This window comes from Rhinoderma darwinii, chromosome 4 (assembly GCF_050947455.1).
Source record: "Rhinoderma darwinii isolate aRhiDar2 chromosome 4, aRhiDar2.hap1, whole genome shotgun sequence".
In the NCBI taxonomy this organism is placed as follows: Eukaryota; Metazoa; Chordata; class Amphibia; order Anura; family Rhinodermatidae; genus Rhinoderma; species Rhinoderma darwinii.
The window spans coordinates 380737167-380752233 of record NC_134690.1 but is presented as its reverse complement, the minus strand read 5'-3'; the positions used below and the strand labels follow the sequence as shown (position 1 = coordinate 380752233).

The 15067-nt window shown below is 41.8% G+C and overlaps 1 protein-coding gene across 1 annotated transcript in view; it reads right to left on the bottom strand.

Annotated features, from left to right (window-relative positions):
* PRKCE (protein kinase C epsilon) overlaps positions 1-15067 on the bottom strand; it is a 340355-nt gene that overhangs the window by 113788 nt on the left and 211500 nt on the right. The window contains exons 8-10 of the mRNA XM_075863215.1: positions 14625-14721; positions 13446-13660; positions 11120-11293 (exon numbers count right to left, since the gene is read on the bottom strand). Coding sequence (XP_075719330.1) covers positions 11120-11293; positions 13446-13660; positions 14625-14721 — 486 coding nt within the window. The remainder of the gene's footprint in view (positions 1-11119; positions 11294-13445; positions 13661-14624; positions 14722-15067) is intronic.

The following is a 15067-nucleotide window of genomic DNA, read 5'->3' as shown; positions in this document are numbered from 1 at the left end:
GAAGGGTTTTATGGATGACTGACCATGTTGGGAAAGATTTCCGACCCAGTGGAATTTACCACTGCAAAAACCGGCTGTGTACTATTACCCAGGCAGAAATGCTCCGCAGAATTGTTATTGACATGTAACTATAGGGCACAAACAAACATGGCTAGGGCTGAATTAATTAGAACATGTTTTCTTAATAAAAGAGAAGGAAATAGTAAGTTCCCAAGAAGATTAAATAGGTTTTCCTGTGTTCCAAGACCAATAAAATAATTCACAAAAATCACTGTTTATATTCGGTGGGGGAGCTAAACTAAACATTTTAATATGTTTACATTGCAAAAGATGGGAATGAATATTTGGTCCGTCAACCATTGGGATATGTTACATTCACAAATAAACTGTGTTGTGTTTATGTAGCTTTGTAATACGGTGCAAGAATAAGGGTATGTTCACACGCTTAATAAAAAAAATCCTGATTTTCAGCCGTTTTTTAATCAAGCTGTTTTTCTATAGAGTCAATGAAAAACGACTCCAAAAACGGCTCAAGAAGTCACATGCACTTCTTTATCCCGGACATTTTTTAACGCGGCCGTTTTTCAAAACGGCCGCGTAAAAAAAGGGCCCGTCGGAACAGAACAGCATTTTTCCCATTGAAAGCAATGGGCAGATGTTTGGAGGTGTTCTGCTTCCAATTTTTCAGCCATTTTTCGGCCGTTTACAGCCAAAAAACGGCTGAAAAAAAGCCGTGTGAACATACCCTTAGAGTCGTTTCTCATTTAGTGTTTCAGTACAGTTTACCACTGTGGGTTTTCTTTTAAAGTGGTTGACTTGTTTTAGAAAAAGCATATTCAAGCACTCTTTCACCATTCAGGTCCCTCATCTGTTAGTCAGAGCAGAGTAAGGGTACAAAAAATGTCTCTCATTTTGGGGGACCATGTACATGCGTTACACAGACAGCACATTAATTTAAATGGCATTTATGCAATGCCTCATTTCTCCTGCGGTGGTGCTGCAGGGGAATTGAGTACTTGCTGCCAGGTTCCTGCATGGATTGGAACTAATCGTGGGAGGTGAAAGCCTTCAACAGAATAAAGCTTCCCAAAAGAACATGATTGGCTATTTTAATGGCCATCCAACTTAAAAGGGGTAGTCCAGGATTTAAACAACATGGCTGCTTTCTTCCAAAAACAGCGCCACACCTGTCCATGGGTTATGTCTGGAATTGCAGCTGAGCTCTACTGAAGTGGAGGCTGAGCTGCAATACCACAAACAACCTGTAGACAGGTGTGGCACTGTTTTTGGAAGAAAGAATTCATGTTTTTCTAGTTCTTGACTACCCCATTAAACCTGCTCTTGGTCTGCCCAAGTCATTCTTTAGTGTGAAGCAGAACATTAACATTTCTGAAGAGTCACGTGTTATTTTTGATATTTTCTGAGGACAGATAAGACTGTCCATGTCTACTGAGGGACTCCAGCTCTCTATAGCCCATGTAATGTTCAAACAAGTGTTGGTCATACAAGAGCATGATCATATCTGACTCCTGTCTTGGATTGCACTCCGTCATGTTCAGAATCAGATATATTGACGTCAGCCATAGACAACCCGGAAAAGGACCGTTCCCCCAACCACACAAAACAACCAATAGCAATGAAACAAACAGGTCATGTAAGGCTGATGCATCTTTTCGCCACAGTAAGAATTTACCCGTAAAGATGATGTTCCCTTTCCAGCCCTCTTATCTATTGTTTTACATAAGCAGAGCTCAATCCAGATTGTTTATTTCTGGGTTCTGAATAAAGTGGTTACTGCATTATCTAAACATCCGCTCCTCATCTATAAACGTCTGCCGTTACATGTTCATTATTCAGCGCTCTTCTAGGAGATGACTTGTTCCTGGAGATGTTATTTAATGAGGCAAATAGAGAATTGTCTTCTGAAAAGTCATAAGAAAAATCTATTAAAGGGTAACTAAACGTTCAACAAACTTCTGACATGTCAGAAGTTTTGATTGGTGGGGGTCCAAGCACTGAGACCACCAGCAATCGCTAAAACTAAGCGGCAGAAGTGCTCGTGTGAGCGCTGAGCCACTTTGTTTCTGTTCATAGACTTTCTATTGAGTCCGTACTCCGATACATTCATTTCCGGAAAAAGCCGAACAAAAACGAAGCAGCTTAGCGCTCACACGAGCACTTCTGCTGCTTAGTTGTAGCGATAGGTGGGGGTCTCAGCGCTCGGACCCCACCGATCAAAACTTCTGACATGTCACCATGACACGTCAGAAGTTTGTTGAACGTTTAGTAACCCTTTATACAGCAGATTTAAAGTTGGTGGATATATGACAGGTAATAATGGACAATTATGGGTTTTTGAAACCAATGGTGCCACATTAGACATATAGATTTTTTATGCCAATTTTTGACGTTTTTTTTTTAGGTCCATCATTAAACTTGGCCTTGGTGATAACACTCAACTGCGCAGCCATGCAGTCCACATAACTTGTTTATCTGTATGAGGATCATCTGCATGGAAGACATGGATGTACCTTAAACGTTGCCAACGGATTGTGGGAATTACGTAGATTACATCACCTACTGCAGACAAAGAAAAGGACTACAAAGCAAATAAATAATTTAAAAACAGTTACGTAATGAGAGCTGAAATTAGTAGAGAATGTTAATCCCATTGACCACAATAGAGTAGTAAATACCTCTGAGCACACACAGACAGGTCTCTGATTTCTTATTTTACCTGGCCTATATATACAAAAAATACAAATAAACTACTGATTGTTGACCACACATGACTTTGGAGCTGGTAGTAGAAGACTGGCATGAAATGTCAACATGATATGGTAGATAATATTCCTATCAACAGATAATGTCATTGTCACATGGTAAAAAATGTGGACAGTGGAGCTCATAGCTGAATTGTCATTCGGCCAATGGCTATTCCTCCCGACTCCACCATTGACATGCACACTTGGCCCATGTTTATTTTTATGGGGAGAGGGGAATCTTCCGTAGGACCATAGGATCCGGCATGTTGAAATTCTGTCTACCAACATCTGCTGGCTGTTGGGGGGGGGGGGGGGCGGGGACTGGGATGCTCCCATACAGAGTAGAGGGTTGGCCGGTCCTGCCAAAATTGTCATGTTCTGCCGACTCTCAACGTAGGCTTCGTTCACATCTGCGTCAGGGTCCCGTTCTGACGTTCCGTCGGAGCTTCCCGTCAGAACGGAACCCTGACTGAAACAAACAGAGGCCATAGGTTTCCGTTTGCATCACCATTGATTTTAATGGTGACGGATCCGGTGCCAATGGTTTCAGTTTGTCTCAGTTGTGCAAGGGTTCCGTCGTTTTGATGAAATGAATACCATAGTAAACTGTGCTATTCATTCCATCGAAATGACGGAAACCTTACACAACTGAGGCAAACGGAAACCATTGGATACCGGGCTTTAGAGTCAGGCCATGCCGGGCCAACAAAAAGTGAAATTGGAACTATTTATGTCATTCAACTTAAGACCAGATCGTAACCAATTAGTTTCTTACATGACTATAGTATTAAAGTGTAACTTCAGATAAAGTCCCATACTCAGAATTTCCCTGGCGACAGCCTGCTCGCTCACCCTTCACCAAAGATGCAGATGCCCAGAAACTGGAGTTATGTGCAAGGGCGTACATGCGGCTCCTTTGGGGCCCTTGGACAATAGTAGCCCAGGACTGGTTTTTCCTATCCTTGTTGCTACTACAAGATAAGAACCCTCTGCATAGGAACTAATTGTTATCAAGTATGGTGAGAAATTTGTCCAAGGTTCATGGAATGAGGTGGTGGGAGAAGCAAACAGCGGGTCCTTCTATCCTGAGATACAAACATAATGGGAGCCCAGTTTGATCCCTCTCTTCTATTTACACCCCTTTTATGCATCTGAGGAAGCAGGAGGAGAGCAGGTGGGAGACAAAATCAGGGTGGAACTTCAGGTAAAATTAACCCTATAAAATAAGCTTTGAAGGGGTCATTAGACTGTACTTTTGTCCAATGTCATCACAAACATACATAAAAAGATCAACACATTTGGAAGGGAACAGGAAAAAAATTTAAGAAAAAAAAAAAAAGCCATTTTGCTATTAGTTCAAAAAATAAAACAAAACAAATCAAAAATTTGACACATAATTTGTCGTTAATTAACCATATCATGACCAATTAATGGCTGACACTGGTGGATAATGGGGGATACAGTAAGCCGTTGCCTAACACCGATCTCCCGGTGAGACAAAGCATTGGGCCGGTTGATCCTTCTTTACTCTGACGTCAAGTTCAGCCAAGATTAATCTAATGCGTGTGGCTATCTTAAAGTGTTTTTGTCATGGCTTTACAAACACCCTCTATAACTGTAAATTGGGGGCGCCTTTCAAAAGCGCTCATTGTACGCTAACTACACTGGACTGATTGCCCAAGAAACATAACGTGGTTGCAGCCAGTCAGACCACATGGTGCCTCTCAGCCAATCAGACCATGTCGTGCCGTTATCACCATATGGTTCATACTTTCGAAGGGCAACTTGAACAGTTCAATAGCACCCACACAATCACATTATAGAGAGTATCTTATAGATGCTCCATATTAGAGGGTTCTATCTGGTGACAGATTTTATTCAAGACTTTTAAGGTAGTGGGAGAGCAGGCCATGTCCAAATGTTCAATTTGAGTTAAGTTCCTATTACACGGGCCAATAGGGGACGTGAAAACGAGCGCCAATCAACGAGACAGCTCGTTGATCGGCGCTCGTTTGCTCCTTTTACACGGAGAAATTATTGGTTATGTATGTGGAAGAGCAATCGTTACTACAATCGCTTGTCCCCATGCATTTGCGTCATGTCGGCAATAATAATATTTTGTGCTGCATAAACAATACAATCAGCCGATGAGCGAGCGTTTCCTCGTTCATCGGCTGATCGTGGCCCTGTTTACACAGGGCAATGATCAGGAACGAGCGTTCATGTGACCATTCATTTGCTCGATCATTGGTCCGTGTAAAAGGGCCCAAAGTTTTTATGGGTCCACTTCATGCTACAACAAACAGAATTGACATATAATGGTAGAAAGCGTACGAAGACAAGTGTATACTCTGGCCATCAGGTCAGACATTATTAGATTATATTTATTATGTATAGTGCAGTGTTGTAAATGATTTTCTGTATGTTATTATCAGACTACAACTCAGACCTCATCCAGGACTAGGCATGTGAGATACTAAACATGTTCGGACGCTGTTTAAATCTTGAGGTTTATAATGTTTTCTATATTCCTCTAGAGAGAGCACGGACTATATTTAGATTTATTAATTTCCATTCCTGGAATAGATGTTCCTAAAACTCACAGAAAAAAAAAAAACACTAGTAGACATATGAATTGTAACCATGAAATAAGATAATGCTGGATAAAGCTGCTTCAATGACCCAAAATGTAAGTTTCATGATTGGTATCGAGTTGGAAAAATGTATATTTAAATATAGGGTGACTATCACTCTGGAGGACGTGTCCTGTTCTGCATTACACAACCATTGATTTAAATAGGAACTGTGTAATGCTTCATTTACCCTGTGGTGGCGCTGCAGGGAAATTGTACACTTACTGTCAAGGTTTCCCGACAAATAACAGGTGATGGCTGGGGGTCCCAGCAAAGGAAGGGGGGCTTTGTAATCAACTTATTGTCAAGGGACCCTTCTAACAAGTAACACTTGTGCAAAGTGGAAAACCGCTTGAAAATTATTAAGTAACGCATTAAAATACAAACAAAACCCAGTTTTATGCCATATTAGTGATTTTGTACGTAGACTAATCTACATTTTGTATAGGCCGGACTGAGAAACAAAATCAAATTGTCAACCTCTATTTTATGCGATCCCCCATGGAAATGTTTGTCCAAGGAGAACATTGTTATATGACAGGTCTTGAACGAAGACTGTAGTGTCAAGCTCTCTGCTGCCACCTTGTGGCCTTCTACATTATAATACCAAAGTAATAAAATTAAAGGGAATCTCAGCAGAGTCCACCCTCATAAACTCTTAAGACCACCAAATAGTTCAAACATTCCCATATTTGCTAAGATAATCAAAGCATACCTGAAAAAATGATATTTTATTCAGTCACGCACCATATGCTAAGGTCGTTTTAAGTGTCCGAGGGGTGTTCCTTCTTCAGTGAAGTGCCCTGGGTTATCGGCGGCAATCCCTCCTAAACCCCTCCCCTCTGCTCTTGATTGACGTCTCTTTTCCACAAAATTTCAATCAAGGGGTTGCCGCCGATAACCCAGGGCACTTCACTGAAGAATGAACACCCATCGGACACTTATCGCTCCATTAGCATAGAGCGTGTTACTAAATAAAACAGCATTTATCATCACAATAATTGTATTCCCCATGAAATAACAATTCTGGAGCATCTTTTCTTAGAATTTTGTGTTGCTCGTAACTTTCCTCTGTGATTTTCTCTAAAATTTATGAATAAATTGACAAGTGAGTGTTACCAGTTGGGTGGGGGGGGGGGGGTGTCCCTACACAGACTGACAACATCCAGCCAGTGATGGAAGAGTAAGACTATGTAGGGACACACCTCTTTGACAAGAAGAATGGTAACACCCAGTTGTCAATTTATTCATACATTTCTAGGAGGAATAACAGAGGAATTGATATTTCATGGGGAATTCAAGTATGCACTAAAATAGACATGTCAGAGAGGTGACAGGTCTTCTTTAAGAAATTTCCTAAAGCTAAAGACATCAGTTAAAGTGTGCCCCCAGCAAACAAAAAAGTACATTTTACTCTGTCCAGAGATTCTTATGTGTGTGCTATCTTGCCCTTGTTCACTAAATCTCCTCCTGCCTTCAGTTTCTGGTACAGGACATATATGCCTGACAAACACCATTAGCAGCCATATTAGGACTCATGGGGCTGCTCTTTTCTGTCACTCAGTCACCCAAAGTGTCCTCCTCCCTCTCTCAGCTCTCCCTGGAAGTCAATCACATTCTAGTCCATCCTTCTCAATAAGCATAACCATGCTTGATCATATCTATGTGACCTGGAAATATGTATCTGTCCATTGTATCAGACAGAAGAAGGAATTCACCCTGACACATAGGTTACAAAGTTACCAAGTATATACGGTAAATAAAAAATACTTAAAAAGGTTCTCGCACCAGGGACATTTATGACATATCCACAGGATATGTCATAAATGTCAGATAGATGCGGGTTCCAACTCTGGGACCCGCACCTATCTGTAGATTGAGACCCCCTAAACCCCGTTCCACCACTCTGTGTTGCGGCTGAAGCAGGTGAATTCCAACCATAAAGAAGGAAACCGCGTAGCTCGCTGAGCTATGTTGTTTCCGTAAGTCCATAGAACCAAATAGTAGTTACGGAAACAGCTTAGCTCGCATGCTACGCTGCTTTCGTAACTGCCATTCACTACTATGGGGGTTACGGAAACAGCGTAGCTCAGCGAGCTACTCTGTTTTCGTAACTCCCGACCATAAAGTCAGGAAGATGCCGGGAGGCAGCGAGAGCAGAAGAAGGTAGAACGGGGTTTAGGGGGCCCCGTTCTAGAGATAGGTGCGGGTCACAGAGGTGGCACCCGCATCTATATGTCATTTATGGCATATCCTGTGGATATGTCATAAATGTCCCTGGTGGGAAAACCCCTTTCACTGCTTTAATGTTATACTTTCCTCATCCCCAAACAAAAAAACAACAAGACATTCACTTAAGTCTATAAATATCGTTATTGCTACATGTTGTAGTTTTTATAAATTTAGAAACAATTTTTGAATCACTGAGTCTGTAGATATTTTTACTTATAGATAGAAGACTGCTGAGTGTGGCTGTGTCGGTTTAAAGAGAACCTGTCACCTGCCCAAAAAACGGCAACTGACATCTTAGTTAGATTGCAGGCGCCTCACAGATTCTGCCGTTTTTTTTTCTTCTAGCCCCCACTGTTCCTGAGATATTGGGGCCGTTAGTTCTGGTGTCCGATATGTAAGTGAGGCCTTTGACTGTCAGGTGGCCGGTTACCTCTTATCAAGTGAGAGGTGTTACTGACGGCACCGATATCTCGAAACAACGGTGGGGCATGAAAGAAAAGGATAAAAAGCACCGGAATCTGTGAGGCGCCTGCAATCTAAATACGTTTTTAGGGGAGGTGACAGGTTCTCTTTGAGTAACATAGTTACATAGTTTATAAAATGGGAAAAAAAGACACCAGTCCATCAAGTCCAACCGATAATCCTACCGTGTTAATCCAGAGGAAGGCAAAAGGTCGATGGACTCATTAGGGGAAAAATTCCTCCCTGACTCCGAATATGGAAATCAGAATAAATCCCTCGATCAACATCCCATCTCCAGAATCTAGGACTCGTAACTTGTAATATTATATTTTTCAAGAAAGACATCAAGGCCCTTCATGAACTTGTTCAAAGAATCAACCACCACAACATTGCACTGCTCTCACAGTAAAGAATCCCGGTCTGTGATGATGGTGAAACATTTTTTCCTCTAGATATAGAGGGTGCCCTCTTGTCCTTGTTACAGGTCTAGGTATAAAGAGCTCATTAGAAAGATCTCTGTAATTCATATATTGTACATAATTAGATCGCCCCATAGCCGTCTTTTTCTAAACTGAAAAGCCCCAAGTTTGATAACTTTTCTTGGTACTGCAATCCGCCCATTCCCTTAATTACCTTGGTCGCCCTTCTTTGCACCCGCTCTACTCCAGCCATGTCCTTCTTATACACAGGTGACCAAAATTGTACCCAATATTCCATATGTGGTCTGACTAGTGATTTGTATAGAGGCAAAACTATGTTTTTGTCATGAGCATCTACGTCTCTTTTGATGCTTCCCATGATTTTATTTGCCTTGGCAGCAGCTGCCTGGCACTATTTGCTAAACTTAAATGTACTGTCCACCAATATCTCCAAATCTTTTTCAGTAGTAGTTTTACCCAGTGTTTTACCATTTAATGCATAATTGTAACATTTGCTTCCTCGGCGCTAGTGAACAACCTTACATTTATAAACATTCATTCTCCATTTCTCTGCCCACGCTTTCAGCTTCCCCAAATCCCTCTGGAGTGACTGCTCTAATCTTATCTCTGCACCATATTCCTATTGTTTCCTGTATGGAGAGTAAAAAATAGAATAAACTGCGGGAACTGCAGAAATAAAATGCAGCAAACAAAAATGCTTTGTAGGCAGTTTGTGAAGCTTTCTTAGATCCTGTTTATGTAATACTGAGATGATGCTATTTCCCCCACTTCATAAAGAAAATCAATCTTCTTTTTTCAATGACTTTGTTGACATGTTTGGTTTGTTGAGCCGAAGGATCACAAATATATATACAAATATACCGGTATATAGAACGCCCTATAAAGTAGTGTCATGTCGTTTTTAGGTCCAAAATTTTTTTGCATTCTTTGGGCTATTTTTTCATTTTTTATTGCCCCGTTCTAAGGGCAGATACAGACGGACGTTGCGTTTTTGCGCGCGCAAACAACGCAGCGTTTTGCGCGCGCAAAAACCACTTGACAGCTGCGTGTGTCATCCGTGTATGATGCGCGGCTGCGTGATTTTAGCGCAGCCGCCATCATAGAGATGAGGCTAGTCGACGCCCGTCACTGTCCAAGGTGCTGAAAGAGCTAACTGATCGGCAGTAACTCTTTCAGCACCCTCGACAGTGAATGCCGAACACAATATACAGCAACCTGTTAAAAAAAAAGAAAAAGTTCGTACTTACCGAGAACTTCCCGGCCGTTGCCTTGGTGACGCGTACTTGGTGACGCGTCCTTGGTGACGCGCCTCTCTTGACATCGGGCCCCACCTCCCTGGATGACGCGGCAGTCCATGTGACCGCTGCAGCCTGTGCTTGGCCTGTGATTGGCTGGAGCTGTCACTTGGACTGAATTGTCATCCCGGGAGGTCAGACTGGAGGAAGAAGCCGGGAGTTATCTGTAAGTCAGAACTTCGTTTTTTTTTACAGGTTCATGTTTATTGGGATCGGTAGTCACTGTCCATGGTGCTGAAACAGTTTAACTCTTTCAGCACCCTGGACAGTGACTATCTCCGGACGTCGCGTACCGGAAATTTTTTTGCCGAGTTCGGCCAAAACGAGTTCGGCCGAACCCGGTGAAGTTCGGTTCGATTGTCCGGGTTCGCTCATCTCAAAGACACTCCATTTGGATGTTTGGAAACAGAAAAGCACGTGGTGCTTTTCTGTTTACATTCATCCTTTTGACAGCTGGTGCGCTGTTTCAGTCGGTTCGCACGGAAGTGCTTCCGTGCGACCTGCGTGGTTTTCACGCACCTATTGACTTCAATGGGTGCGTGATGCGCGAAATACGCGGAGATATTGAACCTGTCGCGCTTTTTGCGCAGCTGACAAACCCTGCGCAAAAAGCACGGACTGTCTGTACTGCCCCATAGACTTGTATTGGTCTGTGTGTGGCGCGTGAAAACCACGCGGCCCGCACGGACCGAATACACGCTCGTGTGAATCCCCCCTAAGAGACATAACTTTTTTTCTGTTGACGATGGGTTGATTTTTGCAAAACCAGTTGTCGTTTTTATTGACACCCTTACGGGGTACATATAATTATATGATACACTGTGATAGACCTAGTACAGGGTTGAGGGGGTGGAGAACGACACAGGGTGCTCTCTTTGGAGACTTTGAATCCATGTGACATGTACCGCCCCCCTCAGGAATTATCATTAGGCATAACAGTGTATCAGTAAAGTCCGGAGTTTTCCTTTAAGACTACAAAGGACCCAGCTGTAAGGCCCCATGCACACGACTATAGCTTTCGACCGTAATTACGGACACCTTCCCGTATATTTACGGGAAGGTGACTGGGCCGTAGAAAGCTTTCATAAAAATAGAAAATGTCCTATTTTTTTATATTTTACGGACCGTGCTCTCATACTTTATAATGGGAGCACGGCCCGCAAATGCAGACAACTGCCCCTGGCCGGCCGTAGCCGTAATCACGGACCAGGATTACGGCCATGGCCATGTGCATGGATCCTAAAGGTGTGGAGGGGTATAACACACATCACGGCGATCACTAGGTACATTACCTTAGTCTGAAAGCAGCAGTAAAGTTGTGTCAGATACGGATGTTTTCTCGCGAGAGCCAAAATCCTCTTCTCTGTCATAGTGCAATCTACATCATCGTCCTGTAATATGACGTCCTTCTTCAGGACCTTCACAGCGTATACTTCATCTTTACCTTTCAGCTCAGCAAGCATGACCTGGAAACAGAGCGAACACATCTTGTTATAAAGCGCATGAAATGCACAAACTGAAGATATCCGAGATAGAAATGCAAACAAAAATTCCGGGCAGATGGAATGAATTAGGATTTTTGCCTTCTATAATTATTTTCGGCATAGCATACCATAATCCCATGACTGCAAGATATTAGTGACTTCTCATGTCAACTAATACAAAGTATGTGTGGTTGCCCTATTGCTTGTATGATTACATCTATACCTTCACTACGTTAGCCATGTCCCATTTCTTAAAACTATGCATTGTGCCATCCCTCTGTTATTCCTCCTCAATTGGGTGTTACTATTTCCCTTGTCAAAGGGGCGTGTCTCTGCACAATCTCACTATGTCAACACTGATTGGACAGTGTCAGTCTATGTAGGGACACACCCCCAACTGGTAACACCCAGTTGTCAATTTAGATATACATTTCAAGGAGGAATAACAGAAGAACGGCACAAAGTAGAATTCTAAGAAAAGATGCTATTAGAATTGTTATTTCAAAGGGACAATTATTTACTAAAACAGACATGTCAAGAGAGGTGACAGGTCTTCTTCAAAAATAACTTTACTTTAATATACTGTAAACCCCCTTCTGTCCACTTGATACAAATTCTAAGATCTGAACAAATTTTTTACTGTGTCCCTATAATGCTGTTCTCCTACCCAATCTATTATTAAGAACAGCACCTATACTCGCGACTGTTCGGGCATCGTACCACACAGCGTGCTCCCTGCATTTCTCCATGAACCATTGTTAGATCGGGTGGAAAAACTAAATTATATGGACACTTTAAGAACTTAAGTGACAGAAGAGGACAAGTCAAGGATTTGTATTTACTAGTAATTTACTTTATACAGTGAAATTCCTTTAATCCAGCATATGATAATCTAGCACTTGCTTACAGCACCTTTGAAATTCCTCTAATTAAAGAGACTCTGTCACCACATTATAAGTGCCCTGTCTCCTACATGAGGAGATCGGCGCTATAATGTAGGTGACAGCAGTGCTTTTTATTTAAAAAAACGATCTGTTTTCACCACTTTATTATTGATTTTAGATTTATGCTAATGAGTTGTTTAATGCCCAAGTGGGCGTGTTTTTACTTTAGACCAAGTGGGCGTTGTACAGAGGAGTGTATGACGCTGACCAATTAGTGACCAATCAGGGTCATACACTTCTCTACATTCATTTAGTCAGCGCATAGGGATCCTGCTAGATCCTTATGTGCTGTCTTATACTGACACATTAACAATACTGAAGTGTTTAGACATTGAATAGACATCCCTCTGCACTTCGTTACTCTGTCTGTGGCAGTTACAGCAGAGGACACGTAATCTCGTTGTAACCTGTCATTTACAGCGTAATCTCGCGAGATTACGCTTCCTCTGCTGTAACTACCACAGACAGAGTAACGAAGTGCAGAGATTGTGAATAGACATCCCGTGGAATGTCTATTCAATGTCTAAACACTTCAGTATTGGTAATGTGTTAGTATAAGACAGCACATAAGGATCTAGCAGGATCCCTATGTGCTGAGTAAATGAATGGAGAGGAGTGCATGACGCTGATTGGTCACTGATTGGTCAGCGTCATACACTCCCCTGTACAACGCCCACTTGGTCTAAAGTAAAAACACGCCCACTTGGGCATTAAGCAACTCATTAGCATAAATCTAAAATCGCTAATAAAGTGGTGAAAATAGATGTTTTTTTTAAATAAAAAGCATTACTGTCATCTACATTATAGCGCCGATCTCCTTATGTAGGAGATAGGGCACTTATAATGTGGTGACAGAGCCTCTTTAAGTTATTGTGGATTTTGCATTAACACTTGATTTTGAGCTACAAAGTTTCTAGTGAGTTTTATATAAATTTCTAGGGCCATCCGATAATCCATCACATTTGATAATCCAGAGTCCAACCGTTTACATTGATGTTTTGAAGGGCAAAATTTGACGTTCAGGCCAAATGTCACATGTATGAAGCCCCTGCACCACTTTTTCCAATACATCCAAAACTTCAGAGCTTTCTAATTGGAAAAGTGGCAAACAACAGAGTACGGCTCATCAGTATTACTAAACCTCCCCCATTATGTTTTTGAGAATCTTTTGACACTTTCATAAATCTTACCTTTCCAAAACTGCCTTTTCCTAATACTTTGATGAAGTTAAAATCCTCCAGACCGATCTTTTTTGCCTGGTGAATTTTGAGCTCCCCGTTTTCTCTGTTCTCCCCGGTTATGGTCAGCTGACTGTCTGTTGATGCAGTTGCTGCCGCTTTGTGCTCTTCTCCTCGGTTGTCAAATGAAAGTGCTTTCCTGATGTTGTTTTCAAGTTCCTTAATTTCTGAATAAAAACAAAAGAAGAACATTTAAGAAAACAACCAAGAAATGTACAGACTAATGAACTGCATTAAGGAGGACCTGTCAACTCTCCGGACATGTCTGTTTTGGTAGATGCTTACATTCCCCATGAAAATGGAGCATCTTTTCTTAGGACTCTATATAGTGTTGTTCCTCTGTTATTCCTCCTGGAAATGCATGAATAAATTGACAACTGGGTGTTACCCATTCCCTTGTCTATAGGGCATGCCCCTACACAGTCTGTCATTGTGCAACCAGTGCTAACAGTGTCAGACTGTGTGGGGACACACCCGACTGCCAACGAGTCAGGCCCAGTTGTTAATTTATTTATACATTTCCAGGAGGAATAACAGAGGAACGTCACAAAGTAGAGTTCTAAGAAAAAAATGCTACAGAATTGATATTTCATAGGAAATTTAAGAATTTACCAGTCAGGAGGCACCATATAAATTGTTTAAACACCAATTCCCCAACATATTTCTATTATTGGAATCACCCTATTATATCAATGGATACATTCCCATAACATACTTGTCAACAGTCCTGTATTACACAGGACTGTCACGTCAACCAGACTGAGAAGGTGGATGTGGTTTATGCTGATTTGCATTAAAATGGGCGTTTCAGCAGAATGGGCGTTTCAGCAGAATGGGCGTTTCAGCAGAATGAAGGCCACAGTTTGTAGCATCCTGCATTCTGAAGGTACGGCAGACACAGGCTGTTAAGAAAATGTTTGTGCTATGGCCTTATCATAGCAACATTGTGTGGATCCAATTTTCTGTCCCCCTTTAATAACCACATCCGAAATCCCACTGTTCGTGTTAACCAGTATATTGACATTTGGAAATTTTGGTATTTCTGCTGTTGTAGGTAGCAGAGGTCCTGTCCATGAATTTCTATATAAAAGTCATCAATATATTTGAATAAAAGAAATAGAGGTCTCGAACCCTGATCACACGGAGACGTTGGGGCTGATTTCGACCTGTCATCTTCCACGGTTGGAGCCCCGGGGACTGGAGGCTGGGTCTCAGCGCCTGCATTTAACTGTGACAAATATATAATATTAGAAACGGCAAAAACTTACTGCAGATCACACATAACATGACAGAAGTAGCATACATGTAATAAAACCGCAAAAATAAACTGTGCTGGACATTTGTGTCAATAAGATGTGATTATGTAGAAAAAATAATATCAGTTCCGCACCGTTATAGGTCCATCTGGACGATCCTTATCCAAGGACCACCCCAGTCTTATGTATTTCAAGATCCCTGTTTGCAGTCAATGAATTGAAATATTTATGCTTACACCCAATAGCTTGAAACCATACAGATAATTGTATCAGTCTAGGTAATTTATTTTCTGAGACTACAGCGTGACGCCGGTTACC